The following is a 17,500-nucleotide window of genomic DNA, read 5'->3' on the forward strand; positions in this document are numbered from 1 at the left end:
GTCCGCTGGCTATGAAGAAGGATAACATTCAGGTTAGTTGATGATCATCAAATCCAAACTACGCAATCAATCGCAATCATTGTATGCATACTAAACGTACCATTTGTTCGGTTTGTAGTCTCGCAAACGGAAGCCAAAAGGAAGCAAAAACAGCGATGGAAGCACGCCAGCGAGCAAGCAGAAGGGGGGAAGCAAGGCGATCAACGATGTAAACAATCACGCTGATCATGGTAAGTAGTATCGCACACTAGAGAACAGAATGGATGTTTATGCATTTGAAAAAGTTTTTTTTGATAGCATAGAATTTCGCGGTATTTACTGAGTTCGTAGCAAACTTGCCGTTTAAGTCGTTCATATGTTTGTTGCTGGCGAGCACGTGATCTGAAAAGAGAACTACCAAAGAAAATTTAATTAATCCCTGACAAAAGTCTTTCGTTAAAGCTTGGTAAAACTCTTCAATCCATTCTGTTGGTGGTGGTGGTTGGTGGTTGTTTCTTGTTTTGAGTTTTAAGGTTGAGATGTTGAGATTTAATACTTTTCTTAGAATTTCTGATGGTTTGATCCTGATGGTAGAGTCCTTAGAAGGTCCTAAAAGTGAATTCTTAGGGCTCATGCTCCGCGCTTTGTATGGTGATTTTTAAAAATCTGTGTCCTTGCCATTTCTTCTACGATTGATGTAAAACTCACAAAATATTCAAGCAAGGTTAAGAATTCAGGGAGAAATGTGGAAAGGATTTTACCGCAAGAAACTCAATTTCTCCATTGATGTTTTTGACCACCGATCAGCTCGTTGTTTCTTATTTTATATCTCGCTCTCGCGGCAAAGAGTGAGCGAGCATGCATGATCATTGCATACTTTGAGGGGCATTTAGCTCGAATACGTTATACGAAACGGTTACTTGCGTTACTAACTCACATGCGATTTTTCCTTCGTTTTGATTTTTGTAGATTTGAAAATAATGCAACTGGGAGAAACGTCGACGTACGATAAGAATATGCGCTCGTCACCATCCAGCGAAGGAAGCAACCTTTCTCCGGCCCACCGGAACCACATGTCGCCGATCTGCTACACGCAGCAGGTGCCATCGCCGATCACGAGCACTCCATCGAGCGGGGCCATCGTCAGCAACAGCAACAACAATAAGTACAACCATCAACAGAAAGGCTTATTCATGATGTCGTCTCCATCGTCGATGAACCCCCTGTTTGGGGGCAGCCCAACGAGTGCCCTGTCGGCGCACCATCACCATCATCAGGCTTCGGCTGGTCCGTTGAGCCCGGAGTCCGGCTACTCGCTGTCGGGCGTTGGTGGTGGCCATGGCAACGGGTCACTGGTTAGCCCGAAATACTCGCATCACAGCCCATCGCACTCGCCGGTGGATCAGATGTACTACGACATGCTGCCGGCCGATGTGAACGGTGGTGTCGATCAGCATCCGATGGGGGCGATCGTGAAGATGGAACCACTAAGTGGTAGCCATTACGGGGCGTATCAGCAAGGGCTGCATCATGACGGTATCATGGGTGGACTGTCCCACTCGCAGCAGCTGCACCACAGCCGCAGCCCATCGATCCCCGAGGATGAGCAGAGCGAGCAGGCACACTCTTCGCAGGAGCTGATCGAGAGCAAGCATAACATCAATCGTCCCACCGTGGTTTCGATGTCTAGATAGAGGAGAGACGTGCAGATGCAATGCAATCATGGTTAGAAGCACATCATAACGGTCCAGAATGAAGGCACAGGTCGAATCTCAACCGCTTCCCACACTCACATGAAGGCTTATGATAGCAAATGAACTGAATGACGCAAAAGACTCTACAATCGTTTAGCGAGCTGTAAGGTAACCAAACATTGACCAAACTCTTTATTTAAGCATAGTGCACCGTTTCGATAGGCGTAAGGCGACTCTGCTCTCTACGAATAGAACTCATTGCTACACCGTAAATCGGTAGCTTATGGTAGGATTAACGGTGTGTCTAGTACGTGTACGCGGTGCCACATAACAATGAAAAGAGTGTTTTAGCTAATCATGAACAAAGAATGAGCAGGCTTTCTGACCAAGGACTTCTTTATAGGCTAGAGTAAAAGCGGAACCTACCGTTCGCTAGTTCGCAAGGCAGTGCTATTGACTTTCTGTGCGATAGCTGTACATGATGATGAACTTTAAATGACCGAGCTATGCAATCTCAGCCTGAGACGGGAGTCAACCTTTAACCTGTACAGCGGTGTGACTCCCCAGGACATTTCGCAACCATTCCAAATATGTTTTAAGAAAGATAAGTTTTCTTTACTATCCTCTGATTTTCTCTTCCTTAGTTGGCTAAGCAAATGTAGGACAATCTGTATCGTTGTTACGGTTATCGAGTTTTAATTAAACAAAATCATTCGGGGACCCCGTTCGCCGACTGACTAGTGGTTATCATATGTTTGGAAATAAATATCTGTTTAAAAAAAGTTCTATTTTTGCACTTCATTTGCCTGGCTACCATGAAACAGCCCTGCTTGTGGTGTCACGATGTGCCAAATCCATCCCTCTCCTCATACATTCAGCAGCTAGTAGCATCGATCATCGATCACCGTTGTTTGCTGTAACAAGTTTATTACGAATTCACAACACGCCTGACATCAGCAGCGTAGGTACGCGCAGAAAATTCATATTGCCACACAACCATTATCACTAGTGCACAGTATCGTCCGATAGAACTTGGTGTTTGTGAGAACGGGCCGAGTGATAAGGCATTCATATGTATATAAACGTTGCGTATCGTGCCCTTCGTATCACACAATATGGGGCGTGATATAGATAAGAGTTATGTTCTTCCACTTCGATATATACTCAGCCCGCTGATGGCGACACAAACGGACTCGCTATTGCACGGATGACGGATGACGAATACACGCAGTGACGCAGATGCAAACATTAAGCGCCACGTCTTTCTCAAGAAATACAACCCGTACACAACACTACAATTTATGCCCCTTTTCTGCGACGTTTTGCTTTCTTAAGCACCACGACGCACCATCACATGATGCACTCGATGATCGCTTCGATGAAATCTTCATTTCAATCTCTAATGAACACGACACACGTGGCTTCCTTTTTGACTCACTCGCCGGTTACCAAATGTGTACGGTGTTCCACAGACACCGGAATCGTATCACTAACTACGCTAGACCCAAACGGGTGTTCCGAAACGTTACTACAGGATCAGCGGCGCTGGTAACCGCGAATTCACTAAGCGAAGGACCACCTTTTGAGGTCCCTGGTTGCGATCGAACTGAGGCGCACGGTTCCAAGCTGGCGCACGAAAAGTAGCGCACACACCTTGATAGGCCGAACCGCAGGAAGCAGGAAGGAAATATTGTAATGAATATCTACGATAATCATATTATAAGATAATAAGTTTGATAATGTTATTTACCGTAGCATAGCATATCGCATACTGCACCGCACCGTCACTCGCACCGGCAGCAGAAAGACCGAATCTAAAACCCGCAATCTTGGCCTGGGCCCAGCGGCCCCGGACGCGGGTCCGGGCCCGGGCGTTTTATCTGCTTACCTTACCGCACCGCCTCGTTTGGGGGCCCCTATCTTGCAGATATGATAGTGTCTATCTATAGTTATCTGCTCACAATCGCACCGATTGTCTATACGCCTTCCAGCGGCCAGGCCCCGGGGGAACTTGGTGCAGATAATAGAATGCACGCCAGCCCACATGGAACGGCGCACCTGAGCGCCAAGCGCCAGAATGCAGAAGACCATAGAACGGACGAACGCATACCGCGTACCCGGAACCAGGATGCATGCAACTCACTTCACGACGCCGGTGGACCGCGTTGTTGGTTGGCCGACGCAACGGAGAAGGTAAAACTCAGCGCCCATGGTCCCTTGGGCGATTCCGAGAAGATGATGCATTCTACCACGTGATTATCAATATTTGTACGACGATTAGAACGCACGGAGAAGTTCCGTTTGAAGGAAAAACCCTCGTCCGCCCGTTTGCTGTTTGATTCGCTGGGATGTGTACATAAGTTGGTTGGTGCTGGGTTCCATTTCCCCCAAAAAAATGTGATTTCAACAGTAGAGCACACGTGAGAACACCGTAGAATGGTGTAAAGAAGGGATGGCAAATTGGGCCGCTATCTAGCTCGGGGTTTTTTTTATCGTTCCAAGTCCACAGCAAGGCGCTGACATGGAGTGTCGTTCGAATACATTCTCCATCCAGGGCGGACGGGATTGAAGGGTAATTCCTTTTGGCTCAGCCGCCATGATGTCCCACTTTGATGAGTTATTGTTGGATTTCCTCGCATGTCTGCAAAAGGGAACTCTAGACATCTTGACTTGCGATTCGATGGCCAAAAGGAACCATGAACCTTCTTTTCGTGCTTCGCAGCCTCAGCATCCACTTGCGCAATCCATCTCGTAGGATTCCGTACTAACCACACAAGAAACCGGACACTCACTAGTGGCAATCGCCTGATCCTTTACGGATGGATCAACAAACAGCGTCGTAGTCCTCGACGGTACCTCGATGGCACGGTACTGCACTCACTGGCGCAGCAGGCGGGTTTGGTGTCCGGAGACAACAGGTCGACGGAACCTAAGTATAGTTAGTCCGTCCCTATCTGGCCACTTCTGCCACCGGCAGACACCGGCAGATATAGAGGTGATGATAAAACCGTTGTCAGAGATAGGGCGAGTTATCATCCTTTTGCACGGACCCATCCGTGGTAATAGGTTAGGTTGTGGATGCGCCCACAAAGTGAGGCCGCATCCCAGATGGCCAGGGCGGTCATTCGAATACCGCTCCGCAGATTGCAGCCGGTAGTACCAAAGGATCTTCGGGGATCTTCATTTCAAAAGTATTACGGAGCAAAGGAAAGATAAAGTGTATGTGTGTGTGTGAGAGAGAGCAAGGGCGTCCTGGTTAAGCAAGCTGCGGCCATCTTGTCCGCCAACCCGGACCCGGCGGAATCACGCCGCCAAGATGACGCCACGCCAGGTGACGAGAACGTGACGCTATTCCCCCGCGGGGGGCCCCCCGATGTTCCTGCTACGTAGCGAACCGTAACCGTGCTTAGGGCAAATCAAAGGTACAACAAATTGATATGTTAACTTATCAAGCCCCGGCCAACACACTTCACTATCTGTACCTCTGTGCGATATAAGCTTTTTCGAAAACGAAATCAAATCGCAGGCGAGGGCGTTGCAAAGAAGGGGCCGCCTCGCCGTTCGATCGGTTGCTCGAGCTCGAGCCGGACCGCTGCTAGCCTTAGTGTTCCACGTTGTCTATGGTAGTGGCATCGATCGTGGTCTCGTTCGCGATCAGGTGCCAGGATCCTACTGCTGCTACTGCTGGGTACCGGATGGCTAACAGCGTAGTTTACTTGTTTCCGGAAGTCCCGTATCCTGGTCCAATGGAACAACTGGAAGGTAAGCTGTGGGTCCAAAATCTCAGGATCCAAGTGACCAACGAGTGTGTTACTGTGCGTGCGTGCGTGTATGTGTGTGTGTGTGCGTGTCTGTGAGAGCAAAACATGTGGAACAATGTGGATCAGACTGCGGTCCGCGGTCAGGTGCGATCGCTATCACGCTTTGTGCTTTGTGATGGACATGACGAAACGTCTAATGGCTGGCTTGTTGCACGACGTAAATGGATGACAATATTTATAGCAATGTCATATAATTTATTGTGGCTCTGGAAGGGCTCTGGGGGCTCTGGGGGCCTTCGTCGATGTGAGATCGAATCGGACTCCTGATTGCTCGTAGGTCTCACAGATGCTGATGGTGGCAGGCAACTATCGATTTCGAAGTGTTCCTCTCGGGTACAGCACCTTGCGCTGCTCGCACGTTGGCCATCGTACCGGTAGGTTTATTATTTTATCGAAGTTCTCACCATCGCTCGTCGCTGCGGCCCGTTGATAACCGGGACCATCGTCCAGACCGGAGAATGAAGCACTTACAAGGCGAGGGGGTACCAAACGCGCATCTATGATAAGGCCCGACGTAGGTGTCCTCGGCCATGGTGGCCGGTGCGCTCCGCGGTCGTTATCATGCCCGGTCTGCTGCTCGCTTATCGTCCGCTTGTTTACCCATCGGCCGTAATGAAGCAGCAAAATGGGTTGGCGTACGTGGCGTAGTACCACCACCGTTGGGGTTTGCTGCTGTTGCAATATGGCAGCGGTTGGGAACCGATAAGAGGAAACCGAACCGAGAGCACAATTGCAGCCCCAACCCGAACATGGCCGCGCATGGTCGTCCACGCACCCAGGGCACTCCAAATGGTGGTGGTAGTGGTGGTTGGTGATTGCTTTTCATCGTCGCAGGTGAGGGAGCAACCGGACGGGCACACTCCGTTGGAATGGAATGTCAGCTATACGTATATGGGTCATTTGCTGGAGTGAGAAGGTTTTGGGACGTTTTGATGCTGGGAAAACAATCTTCAGAAGATCCCCTTGCCCTGCCCGCTTCCTTTTAGGCGACTCCTCCATCTCGGTGGAACCCTTTGGTCAGATTGCTTCAGGTTGTCAGCTGTCATTCCGACAAGCAATCAATAACCCTACTGTCAAAGCCAAGTGCCGTTGTTGGCTGTTGTTTTCGATCGTTTTCGATGACTTTTTTGGGTCCAGCAGCAGCAGCAGCAGTAGCAACAACAATACAATGGTGTAGCCGCTGGAAGAGGGGTCGCCGTCGAGTTGTTGTTTTGCAAATGATTTCCGTTCCCCTGGGAGGTACCCTTTTCTGGGGACAGGATCGTGTAGTGATTGCAGATGGTTGCTGCGATGGGTCGCTTGATCAACAATCTGACAGGTCACTGTTGCAGAATCCCCGGATACCTCAGCAACCGGCTGGCAATGGCTACTACTTTCTGGACAGTATTTATCCAACGAGGGTGATTCAGTAAGAAATATGGAAGCAGGTTGCTGCTTCTGTGGCCGATGTTGTTGTTGTTGTTGCGGCCGGGCTACGCCGGCTTCAGCACCGACAGCCAGCAGTCAGCAGTCAGCTAGCGCGCAGATAAGATAAGGGAAGCGTCCACAAGCGATCCACCGAAAACCGTACCTTTGGGGGGGCTGGGATGCGATCGTCGCAACAGGTTGAGCAATGTTTGCACCAACAGCAGGGGAATGTCACATTTCGCTCACTAATCCATCAAACCGCTGCCGGCTGCTGACCGTTTTATGCTACCAGGTTATATGCTGGCCAGCGCATTCCACATTTGCGCGACACCGCGATGAAGACCGACCGACGCGGCCTGAGGGACCCGCAAACCCCGCATTCCCGGGCGGGGTGCAATTAACGAGCAAACAACAAATTAGTCCGTGGCACACTCGGGCACGAGCCCGTAGCATCACGTAGGCGTTGATGGGTGGGTGGGCCGGCGTGTGGGTGGCTGGATGTGCCGCACGGATCAAAGAAGATCGCGTTTGGTGTTTTGGCGCAGGCTTCGAGCCTTGGCCAGGCTTCGTGCTTCGTTGTTGTGGTTGTTGTTGCCAAACTAGCGTCGGAACTAGCACGATCGTTGCCGAGATCATGTGCCTGCTCCTCATCTGAGGCTTCGAGGCAATCGAAACGACCTGAAAAGCGACTGAAACTCGTGGCTTCGAGGCCGCCAGAACGCCAGAAGAACAAACAGAAGACCAGCAGAAGAAGAGAGGGCTCGCGACTGTCCGGACTGTCGTTTTATTGCATGTTTAGCCAGCGGCCAGCGGGACCCAGGGCGATGGAAGGAACGTTCATAACGTTCTCGGCGTACCGGCAACGGCACACCACCGGACGCACCGCTCGTTCCGGACCTTTGGATGTGGTGATCATCGGCGTTTTTTCTCTTTTTTGGCGGAATCAGCCCGATCCCGGGGGTCGTGCTCGGTTGCTGCACGAGTGTAGGAGGAGGAGGAGGAGGACGAGGCAGGATCAGCACCACACGCTGACGCTGGACAAACACCCAAAGGCCCGTGCCATGAAGAGATAGAGAGAGACAGAAAGAGAGAGAGAGAGAGTAAAAAGCCATAGAACCGACGACGCAACTCCGAGAGGCCGGATGGATGGAACCCACCCTCTGGATGGTAGACCCCGGTGGACCCGGGGGCGAGGGAGGAGGGGACGGTTGGAGGGGTGGTTGTTTTGTTGATTTTGGCCTCGGTCGCTCGTCGCTCGTTGCCGTTTGCTGTTGTGTGTATTTTGGTATTCTTTTTTTTTCCCTTTCCAACGGGGCGCGTTTGCGGCAAACGCAATGCTCGAGGGCGGTGGAAGTGACGGTTGTGGCGTTGTCCCTCCGTGCTAGCCCACGGTCCGGGCCACAGGGGGGGAGGTTTGCCACGCTGGCAGTTGCCGTTGCGCCAGAGCCTTCCGGGCCGGTGTTGATGTCGGATCGGGCAGCAGCATTCGAGCAGCAGCAGCAGCAGCAAAACGCCTTCCCAGCGGTCGAGCTCCTCCCGCGGCTCGAGGGACTCAACGGAGGAGATTCATCGAGGTAGGTTGGTTGGTTGGTGGCCGGGGCGGGTGGAAGGTCCCTAGCACGCGCCGCCAGGATCGTCATCCTCGTGGTGATCGCTGCCGGGATCCGCCAGCATTATAAGCCAGCGTACTCCATGTGGCCTCTGTTTGTGGCACTAGCTGTGTGTGTGTGTGTGTGTGTGTGTGTGTGTGTGTGTGTACGTATGCGTATGTGTGCGTGTGTATGTGTGTGTGTGTGAGCGCGAGGTGTGTGGTTTACTGGTGGTGTGTTACAATATCGAAACATCGCTGATAAGATAAGCGAGAGGCGTTCGTGTTTGGCGGGGACAACGATGATGAGACCCCTGCCCCCCTTCCCCCTTCTTGGTCGCACTCCCTATGGTCCACAAAAAAGGGGGGAAGGGACAGACGGTGTCGGTGTGGCGCTGAAACGACGACAACCAAAGCGGCACCAAACCGATGGGCAATCGGTTTGGGCTTTCGACGGCGACGCGCGTCCCTCGTCTCGTCGGTTATATATAATATATAGAGCGACCGATCCACCCTACTTCACCCCGTCCCCCGGGGGGGCCCCAATTATCAGCTCCTCGCGACCACCTTCCCGCCCCCTCTCGGCTCTTGGAGCACCTGCAATCCCGTCCGTTCGTCCGTCCGTCCGTCGTTTTTTTTTCCTTCAATTTCCACCCCTCGGTGGGGTTCAATTCCCGGCCAATTTGTACATAATTTGTGCGGCAGCAGCAGCGGCAGCGGCAGAACACGGGCGCATCGGTGACGGCGTCCTACGTCCTTAGTCGCAGCGAGATGCTCCTTGGGGTGTGATCGAACCAAACCGAACGGTAGCGCTCCGAGACGTGGCAAAAGTGTGAGAGAAAGGAGAGAGAGAGAGAGATAGTGGCGATCATATTCGATAACCCTAACCTAACCGGACGTCCGGCCAAGTGACAAACGGTGACAACGCAGAGAGGCACATCTCGAAGTGAATTGTGAAGTGCAGATCGTGTGCAGAGTGACAGACGAATCGTCGCGATTCGACAGACAAACGGACGTTCCCGGGCGAAGGTTGGTCACGTGGTTGGTGGTTCCCGAGCGTTCGAGTTCGAAACCAATCGACACGACACGACACGACACACAAAATGGCCGTTTCGGGTGTAGCGAAGGGTGCGAACGGTGCGGTTAGTGAACCGTCAGCTTCTTCCACTGCCACTTCGCCATCGGTCGTGACCGGCGGTAGTGTAGTGGCGGTGGCATCTTCAAGTGTCACCGAGACGACTACGACATCGTCGTCGATGTCGGCCGGAACAGTGACCGGAGCAATCACCGGTGAACAGCAGCAGCAGCAGATGTCGTCGTCGTCGGCATCGACATCGTCGTCCGCGGTTAACGATCCGAGCAAGGTACGAGGCTTGGCGTACGGTTGTTGCGAGTTTTTGGCGCGAAAATACCACTCGCGCGCGCACTCTAATCAGTCCAGTGTGTGTGTGTGGCAGATAGGACCCGTATCCTGGGCCGATGGAAGGTATCCGACGGTACCGTATCAGTAGCAGCAGCAGCAGCCCGTTCTTGGTGTCAGTGGCCGCTGGGGGGACACCCGTGGGAGATAAAATATGTTTTATCGGAGTTTGGCTCTCTATTTTTTTCTCATTTTCCGTATCTCCTGGGCGGTTATGGTGGGACAGATAGTTATCAAACGCCCGAGAAGGGGCCTATCGATAGCGCTTCCTATCGTCGGTGGATGAGTAATCTCGCATCCAACGCCCTCTCGCTGGAATGTTTGGGAATGCCCTTTTTTGCCGGTTTCCCCCTCCCCGGGGAGGGAGGGCCACGCGATAGTGAGGGTATCTCTTGACGGACCCCCCCCCGACTGGTCAGCAGCCCGGGGCAGTGATCGTTGTCATGGTCGTAGTGCGTGAATGGTGGTGAGTGTGGCACTCACAGTGAGGTACTGGAAGGGAAGAAAGCATTTCTCCGGCAACAATCTCTGCCGGTCCCGTTTGTGACCGTTCCTGGTGTAAGACAATGTTGATGCCCCCGAGAATTCCTTGGCGGAGTTCACTTAGCAGAGCCATAAATCAGCATGGACACAGCAAGGAAGGTACCTGCTGTGTGGCAACGTGACCATTGGCGGTCGTTGCGCCACAATGTAGAGAGAGAGAGAGAGAGAGAGAGAGACAGAGCAATAACCATAACGTCGTAGGCGCCACCATCGAAGGCGAAGGTCAACCAGGGAAGGATCGGTCGGTGCCGGTCGCCGGCCTTGACGTGTTGCTCAGAATCCTGCGCACCTTATGGTTATGTGCGTACAATTTCCCCGTTTTATCATTCCCGGATGATCCCGGAGATACTGGGACCAGCGGTCGCACGCTGGAGTTTGGTAGATTTAGTTTGCGATTAACCTTAAGCCCGTAATTGGAGCAGTGCCGACTGTTTGATTTTATGAACCAACGGGCCGGTTCCGAAGTTCAGGTCTCCTTTGGTTACTTAACAGAACGCCGCGAATGTATAGTGAGCTGATTGCTGCAAGCGACGCGACTGCGAACTGTAGCGCCATCGATCGAGTATGAAGACGTCTCACTGACGACCAATGGTAGACATGGTCTTTTTAGGGGCGAGTGCACCTGCACGCTCCGGCAACATCTGTCCCGTTGGGCTTTGGGTCTTGTCTTGTCGTCCGCTACAAAAGTCCGCTCTATAGTGTCTCTGTAAGTTCAGTGCTGTAAGGGCCACGTCACGCATTAAAACCTATGTAAAATCGGTCAGATAAGCTGGCCAGGCGGTCGTGGTCAAGCTCCCCCCCCGGGCCGGCCTAGCGTAGTGCTTCGCGCACGCACGCATGCACGTACGCACACGTCTGCTCTAATTCGGTTCCGGACCGTCACGCGGCGGCATCATTCGAATCCTTTGCCTAAGGGAAAGGAGAGAAAAGGGGGAAGATGTCCCTCCCTGGGGCTGGGTTTGCTTGCTGGTCTTCTTTTCGTCCGGATATTTATAGCTTTCTGATAGTGATATCTCACTTGTAGTTTGTGCCTCACCAGCCAGGGCAGGCATTCCTCTGGACGCCTTTTTTTTCGGATACATCGGATCGGCATCATCATCATCGGAGCGACAAGCCGATTGGCGCCGGTCTGCTGCTCGACTCGACTGCCCGACAAACACACCGGGCTTGATCGATGATCTCTAGTGATCCAGTTGGAATGGAGCCTCTAGACTGCTGGTGCCGCGATCACCACATTCCCACATTGGTGACTCATCGGTGCTTTGCATCAGGTTAGGACGGGTAGAGCCGTTTTCACTTTTCCCTCAAAAACCCCGTCGTCACCAGTGTCAACGTTGGTTGGTATTAGTAGTAGTAGTAGTAGTAGTAGGCTGGTGGGTCCTTCTGTTGCTAAGCTGTTCTGTCAGCGGCTACTAAGCAATGCGCAATTCTTGGGGTGCGAACGGAACTGATATCCGTCGTCTTGGACCTTCTTTAATTGAATCCTCAGTTCCCTCGTTTCCTCTTCTTCTACCCGTGCTTCCATCGACGTGGTGCACGCGGGACATACTCAACTCGCACGCACTCGCAGTTCCACGAATTCGCTATCCTCCATCGCCGTTTCTCAACTTTATTGGCTGGCCAGTTCTTCGATGTTGTGATGTTCTTCGTAGCTTTGCTCCCTTTTCTTCCACCAAAACGAGGGGGGGTACAGATGGGACGGTGACGATGGCTTTTTTTCGCGTCGCGCACTCGCAGTCTACGGCGGTGTCCCGCCAGGAGGGCTAGAGGGAGATAAGAGGGACGTTTTATGAACGCTACCTGACATTTATAGCCACCTCGGCGGTCCAAGGCGAACTCGAACTCGAGCAAAACCCCATGGCGGGTTTTTGGGGTGCGGTGCGTTGAAGGGTTTGTCAGCCGGTTGCTCATATCAAGACCTTAGTGATAGTGAGGAGTGAGCAGAGGGTGGTTGGATAAGGTTTAGATAGATTACTGGGACTATTGGTAGGTCATTTTTCGGGGAATTAGCCCAATCTTGCAACTTTGTTGCGCCCCCGGGGGCTAAATCCTGCAAATCCTCCACTCTACTTCGAGCTTAACACCTCCTCTCCTCTCCAGATTGTGCGTGTGGCGGTCGTGGAGCGTACCATTTTGGGTCGGGGCTTGGGAACCGTTGCGTGAAGATGGCCAGACCGGACCGACCGACCGATATCGGGCATACACCCCGGGAGGGGGCGTAGGTCGAGATCTGGATAAGATAGTAGTAGCTTTAGGTGGCATCTGGCGGGGTAGTGCGGTGTGTGGTGAAAGGCACGCACATTGACTATCCCCGGGATTTGGTCAAGGACGAAATGGAACCACGATTTGGATTAGTGCACGGATTAGTTGCACTAAGCAGGAGTTAATTTCGATTTTCTGTGGAAAATGCCCATCATGCGTGGCGTGGAAGGCAGTTCCTTCCCTTCCTCTCTCCCTCCCTCCCTCCCACACACACACAGACACACACATACACACATCACGCTATACGGCTGATGCAGAAACCGCAAGCCGCTCGACTGTTTACCGTCTTATCGACGTTGTTGTCGTCTTCGTCGTCATTATTATTGGGTCACACCGTAGCTGGGGGACACTCGCGGTGTCCGTCCAAGATGGTAAGACTGACAAGGGAAAGAAAAAACAGTGAGGGGATTCTTTTGGACCACACCTGGCCAGTGGCCAACCCGCACCGCAGTGTTAATTGGAGTCTCGCTCTAATCTCACTCCATTTTGTGATTTCAAAGAAACGAACGCTCGTTCCCTGTAGCGGTCGTGCCGTAATTGGAGTGACCATTCGTCAGGTCTTTGCAGGGTTAATCTAGTAAAGCTCAGCTGCTTCACATCCGCTGGATTAAAGGATTTGGTATAAAGAAATGCTACAAACTTCAAGCGGATTGCTCTGCCAAACTATAATTTGCGGCGTGCTAAATATTTGGACACCAATAGGTCATACTATTGTTTACAAGCATACAAAAGCATTTTTTTCTTTGTTTCGCAACAGAAAAAAAATGTGCGCAATAGAAACCAAATGTGTTAAACTTGATGGGCGTCTAATTTGGCTACAAAGGCACTAGTGGTGCATGCCCTTCATCGCTGAAATGTGAGTTTTTAATTTATGGGTATTATGGGACCACTTTATGTCACTGGCATACTGGTAGCAATTGGGCAGTTAATTTATTACAAGCATATTTGCTTTCTGCTAGATTACCGGAAATATACGAATCAGTATTATTTTGTTAGTTGAAAAGTTTATCCAGTTCATTTTTTCAATTGTTGGTAGCTTTCTGAAGTTGAAAAAGTTATGCTTTTTTAGGATCGAAAAACAAGATTTACATAATGAAAATAAAATATACATTTACAATTTTTAACGAAAACTCGACGGAGCTACCTGGCAAATAATCTACAGATTAAGTGGTTGAAATTTCAATACCTCTATCCAATAGTTTTTTGCTACAATGGGCACTTTGAAAACATAGGTTTTGGGGAATCTGCTTCAGAGTATCGTGAGCCATGCATGAAAGGCAGCGACGAACGTTTAGCTTTAGTGCATTTAAATTAAGAAACAATCGAACATTTTGACAACGTTTTCAAAAGATCCATTTCTTATGCCTAACTCCGGATGATCCCATGGCCTGCTAGGCCTGTTGGTTGGAATCTCATCTTCCGGGGGTCAGTTCTTTAGCGGAGTTCATCGTTCCTGATCGAACGGATTGTTTGGCGCAGAAGAAGAGAAAGAAGCAGCAAAAGAGAAGAAAGAAGAAGGAGAAGAAGAAGAAGACGAAGAAGAGGAACGTTCTTCCGTTCCTGTTTCGTGGTGGTGATTGGTTTTTCATGACGAATAACCGTCACCGACCGCGGATGACGGGCGGACCGGAAGTGTGCTGTTTGAGCGGAAGATACTCTGGGTGCGTCCACGCGGGGAGGCGGCAGAAGGCTGGCCGGGGGCAGTGATTGCTTAACGGAATCCCCCCTCTAGTGTTGGGTTGCTTGTGCTCGTATGGCCTGTTTACGTCACAGCGGATCGGCAAAGGCGGGATCGCGAGCAAAAGTTGGTGAATGGTCGAGACAGAGAGAGAAAGAGAGAGAGAAAGAGAGAGAGAGAGAGAGAGAGAGAGAGAGAGAGAGAGAGAGAGAGAGAGAGAGAAGTGACTTGAACGAGTGAACGAGTTACGTTAGGGATGCGTGGAGCACGTGACAAAAAGCATTCTAACACGGGCACTCCACCCCCGGCGGGAGGGGGACTGACCTCTTTTCCAGATGGAGACGGGCCACGACGGGCCAAAGGAAGCGGAACAGAGTGGCGGCAGCACGGAGCTGGTACCGGTTGGTGGCAGCACCTTACACCAACAGCAACATGCGACGGAAGTGACCGACATGATCGTTACATCCGAGCTACATACCGTCAACACCACCACCACCACCACCGCCATCGCCACCACCTCCATCAGTACCGCAAGCGAACGGACATCACCTGGCCAGCAGCAACAACAGCAGCAGCAGCAACAACAGCAACAGCAACAGCAGACGGCCGTCATCATCAACCAGCATAAACAGCGCATGATTACGACGACGGGCCAGATCAGGTATGTTCGTTGTCCGCTTGGGGGGAACGGGGTTTGAGGGCTTGCTCAGCACGGCGTAACGTCGGCGTTGCTTCGCCGTTTACAGAGAGATCGGTGAGGGTCAGGAACCACCGAACGAATCATCGGAGTATGATCCGGTCGAACCGTACCATCAGGCTGCGGGTGTGGAACATGCCCAGCACGCGTACAGCTACGAATCGGTCAATCAGCAGCAGCAACAGCAACAGCAACAGCAACAGCAGGAGCAACAAGGTGCGGGTACGGTGGTCAGCGCCACGAGCCAGGCCACCTCCTCGGTCCTGCCGGCGCACGTCCATCTGGTGAAGCGTGAAGCGCTGGTAAGCGAGAAGGAAGCGGAAGGGTTGGTGGTGGCGCCAAGTGCGAGTAGCAACGGGACCGGACCGGCGGAACCATCACCGACCGTGATCCCGCTCCACCAGACGCAAACCATCTACCTGGAGTACAAGAACGAGGGCACCGAGGAAGCGGTCCGGTACGTGAACCGCTACGAGGACGTCAAGTATCATCCGCATCCGCGCTACATCTACCAGCAACCGCATCCGACCGGCCTGGCCGGACTGCCGGCAGCCCTGCACGCTTCGGCCGGCCATCCGCATGTGGCCGGGCATCATTCGGTTGCAGCATCAGCAGCACCACCACCTCCCACTTCCCACCATCCTCCCGTGGGTGGCCATCATGGTGGTGGTGGTGGTGGTGGTGGCCATTCGGCGCATCTCGCACACGCACACCACCATGGCCATGCGAGCATGGGACCACCGGGGCATCCGGCGCACCATCAGCACCCTCATCATCATCATCATCATCAGCTGCAGCAAGGCCACCATGGCCAGTCTCAGGCCGGCCAACAGACGGTACAACAATCGATCGAGGTGGTAAGTTGGTGGAGCTTGGACTTGCCGTGGCGCAGGATTCCATGCTGACGAGTGTTCTACTCCTGCTTCCTGCCGGGTCCGCAGATTCCGCAGCATTCGTCGGCGGCGGTGGCAACACAATCCGGTGCGACGACGATTCAGGTGCAATCGCAGGGACCACACCAGACGATCCAGGTGTACGAAACGCACGACGGAGAGCACGTCCAGCACGTCACGGAAGGGACGTCGATCGATGCGAAGGCTTCCCACTACACCAACCTGGAACCGGTGCTGTCCTCGCCCCAGAACTACTACATTACGTCCGATGGGTATACGGCGGCGGCGGCAGCCGCAGCGGCCGCAGCCGCCACCGGGAACTATACGACCTTTCTGCCGCAGAAGGAAGCCATCTACTATCATCCGGCCAGCCCGAACACGGTACTGTACAAGAGCGATCCGACGCTGACGTCATCGTCGATCGTGACGAAGCAGATCCACTATACGACGCCGATCGGAGCAGGTCAGAACATTTACGATGGTACCGGGACGCACAGCAGCGGCTCACCGTCCGGGACGCAGCAGATCTACTCCGGTTACTGGAACACCGGTACCGGTGTCGATTACAATCCGGTAAGTTACCGGACGGTCACACGTCACGCGTCACTGGCTCAATGGTTAATCGGCCAATGGTAATGCTTGAATTTCGCTTCATCGCCGCCACCACCACCTAGAACTCGACCAGTATGATCGTGATGGACAATGCGGGCGGTAATTTCGGCGAGTACGTCAGCAATGGGCAACACTGGCAGCTCAATTCGCCGAACGATGCGTACGAGACGCAGCTGGCACCGCCGGCCGAACACCGGGAGTGCGTCAACTGTGGTAGCTCCGATACGCCGCTCTGGCGGCGCGATGTCGTTGGCCACACGCTCTGCAATGCCTGTGCGCTTTACACGCGGCAGAACCCCGGCACTAACCGGCCACCGACACGCTCGCACAAAGCCAAACAGACGGTGGTAAGTGTCCTCGAACGCGATGAGTGTGCGCGCGCGCACGATCGCGAACCCCCGGGGGAGGGGAGGAATCGAATCGAACGGAGAGGAGTGCTTTGCATTAATGGAAGCGATAATTCCGCCCGATTCCGGCGGGCCTTTTTGGCGGGCTATTTACATATTTCACAAAGTCTGCGTGACACACACGCGCGCGCGCGCGCGCCAGCGATCGACCATCGCCCATCGCATCTCGCAAGCGCATTCCTGGTTCTGTTCTAGATTGAGCATTACATTGGAATTCGCGATTGTTATGCTACTCAAGAGATGAAACACACATGCCTTTGTTGATTTGTTGTGAATCCGGCTGCCGTGGGCATAATTGTTTGCTACAAATTAGGAGGATTTTTTAAAAAATATGTTACACCAATACACCGGACATCGGACTTCACGATTTGCATGATATTAGTTAAATGGAACTCGTTTCGGTCTCGTGCCAAGCATCAATTTGTTCTTTAGGGTTTCTGCCGCTAAAAGGTATGGTTGGATTTGCATAAAGGTGCTAAAAGGTGGAGATATTCGTTCG

General features: G+C 52.5%; 2 protein-coding genes across 9 annotated transcripts in view; both read left to right on the forward strand.

Moving 5' to 3' along the window:
- LOC125959843 (box A-binding factor-like) overlaps positions 1-2,472 on the forward strand; it is a 20,258-nt gene extending 17,786 nt beyond the window's left edge. For 5 of the 6 annotated variants that reach the window (XM_049692809.1, XM_049692810.1, XM_049692806.1 and 2 more), the window contains exons 6-8: positions 1-32; positions 119-230; positions 949-2,472. The exon at positions 1-32 is cut by the window's left edge and continues 133 nt beyond it. In XM_049692809.1, the coding sequence (XP_049548766.1) occupies positions 1-32; positions 119-230; positions 949-1,673 (869 nt within the window). In that variant the 3' untranslated portion in view covers positions 1,674-2,472. The remainder of the gene's footprint in view (positions 33-118; positions 231-948) is intronic. The other variant, XM_049692811.1, reaches the window with a different exon arrangement.
- A 5,889-nt stretch (positions 2,473-8,361) lies between these two features.
- The window catches only part of LOC125959847 (box A-binding factor-like), a 10,693-nt gene continuing 1,554 nt past the window's right edge, over positions 8,362-17,500 (forward strand). The window contains exons 1-5 of one of the 3 annotated variants that reach the window (XM_049692819.1): positions 8,362-8,479; positions 14,728-15,053; positions 15,139-15,946; positions 16,031-16,555; positions 16,657-16,941. In XM_049692819.1, coding sequence (XP_049548776.1) covers positions 14,728-15,053; positions 15,139-15,946; positions 16,031-16,555; positions 16,657-16,941 — 1,944 coding nt within the window. In that variant the 5' untranslated portion in view covers positions 8,362-8,479. Of the gene's footprint in view, positions 8,480-9,239; positions 9,854-14,727; positions 15,054-15,138; positions 15,947-16,030; positions 16,556-16,656; positions 16,942-17,500 lie in introns of those variants that run through there. The other 2 variants (XM_049692818.1, XM_049692817.1) reach the window with 2 other exon arrangements.

Source organism: Anopheles darlingi, chromosome 2 (assembly GCF_943734745.1).
Source record: "Anopheles darlingi chromosome 2, idAnoDarlMG_H_01, whole genome shotgun sequence".
Taxonomy (NCBI): Eukaryota; Metazoa; Arthropoda; class Insecta; order Diptera; family Culicidae; genus Anopheles; species Anopheles darlingi.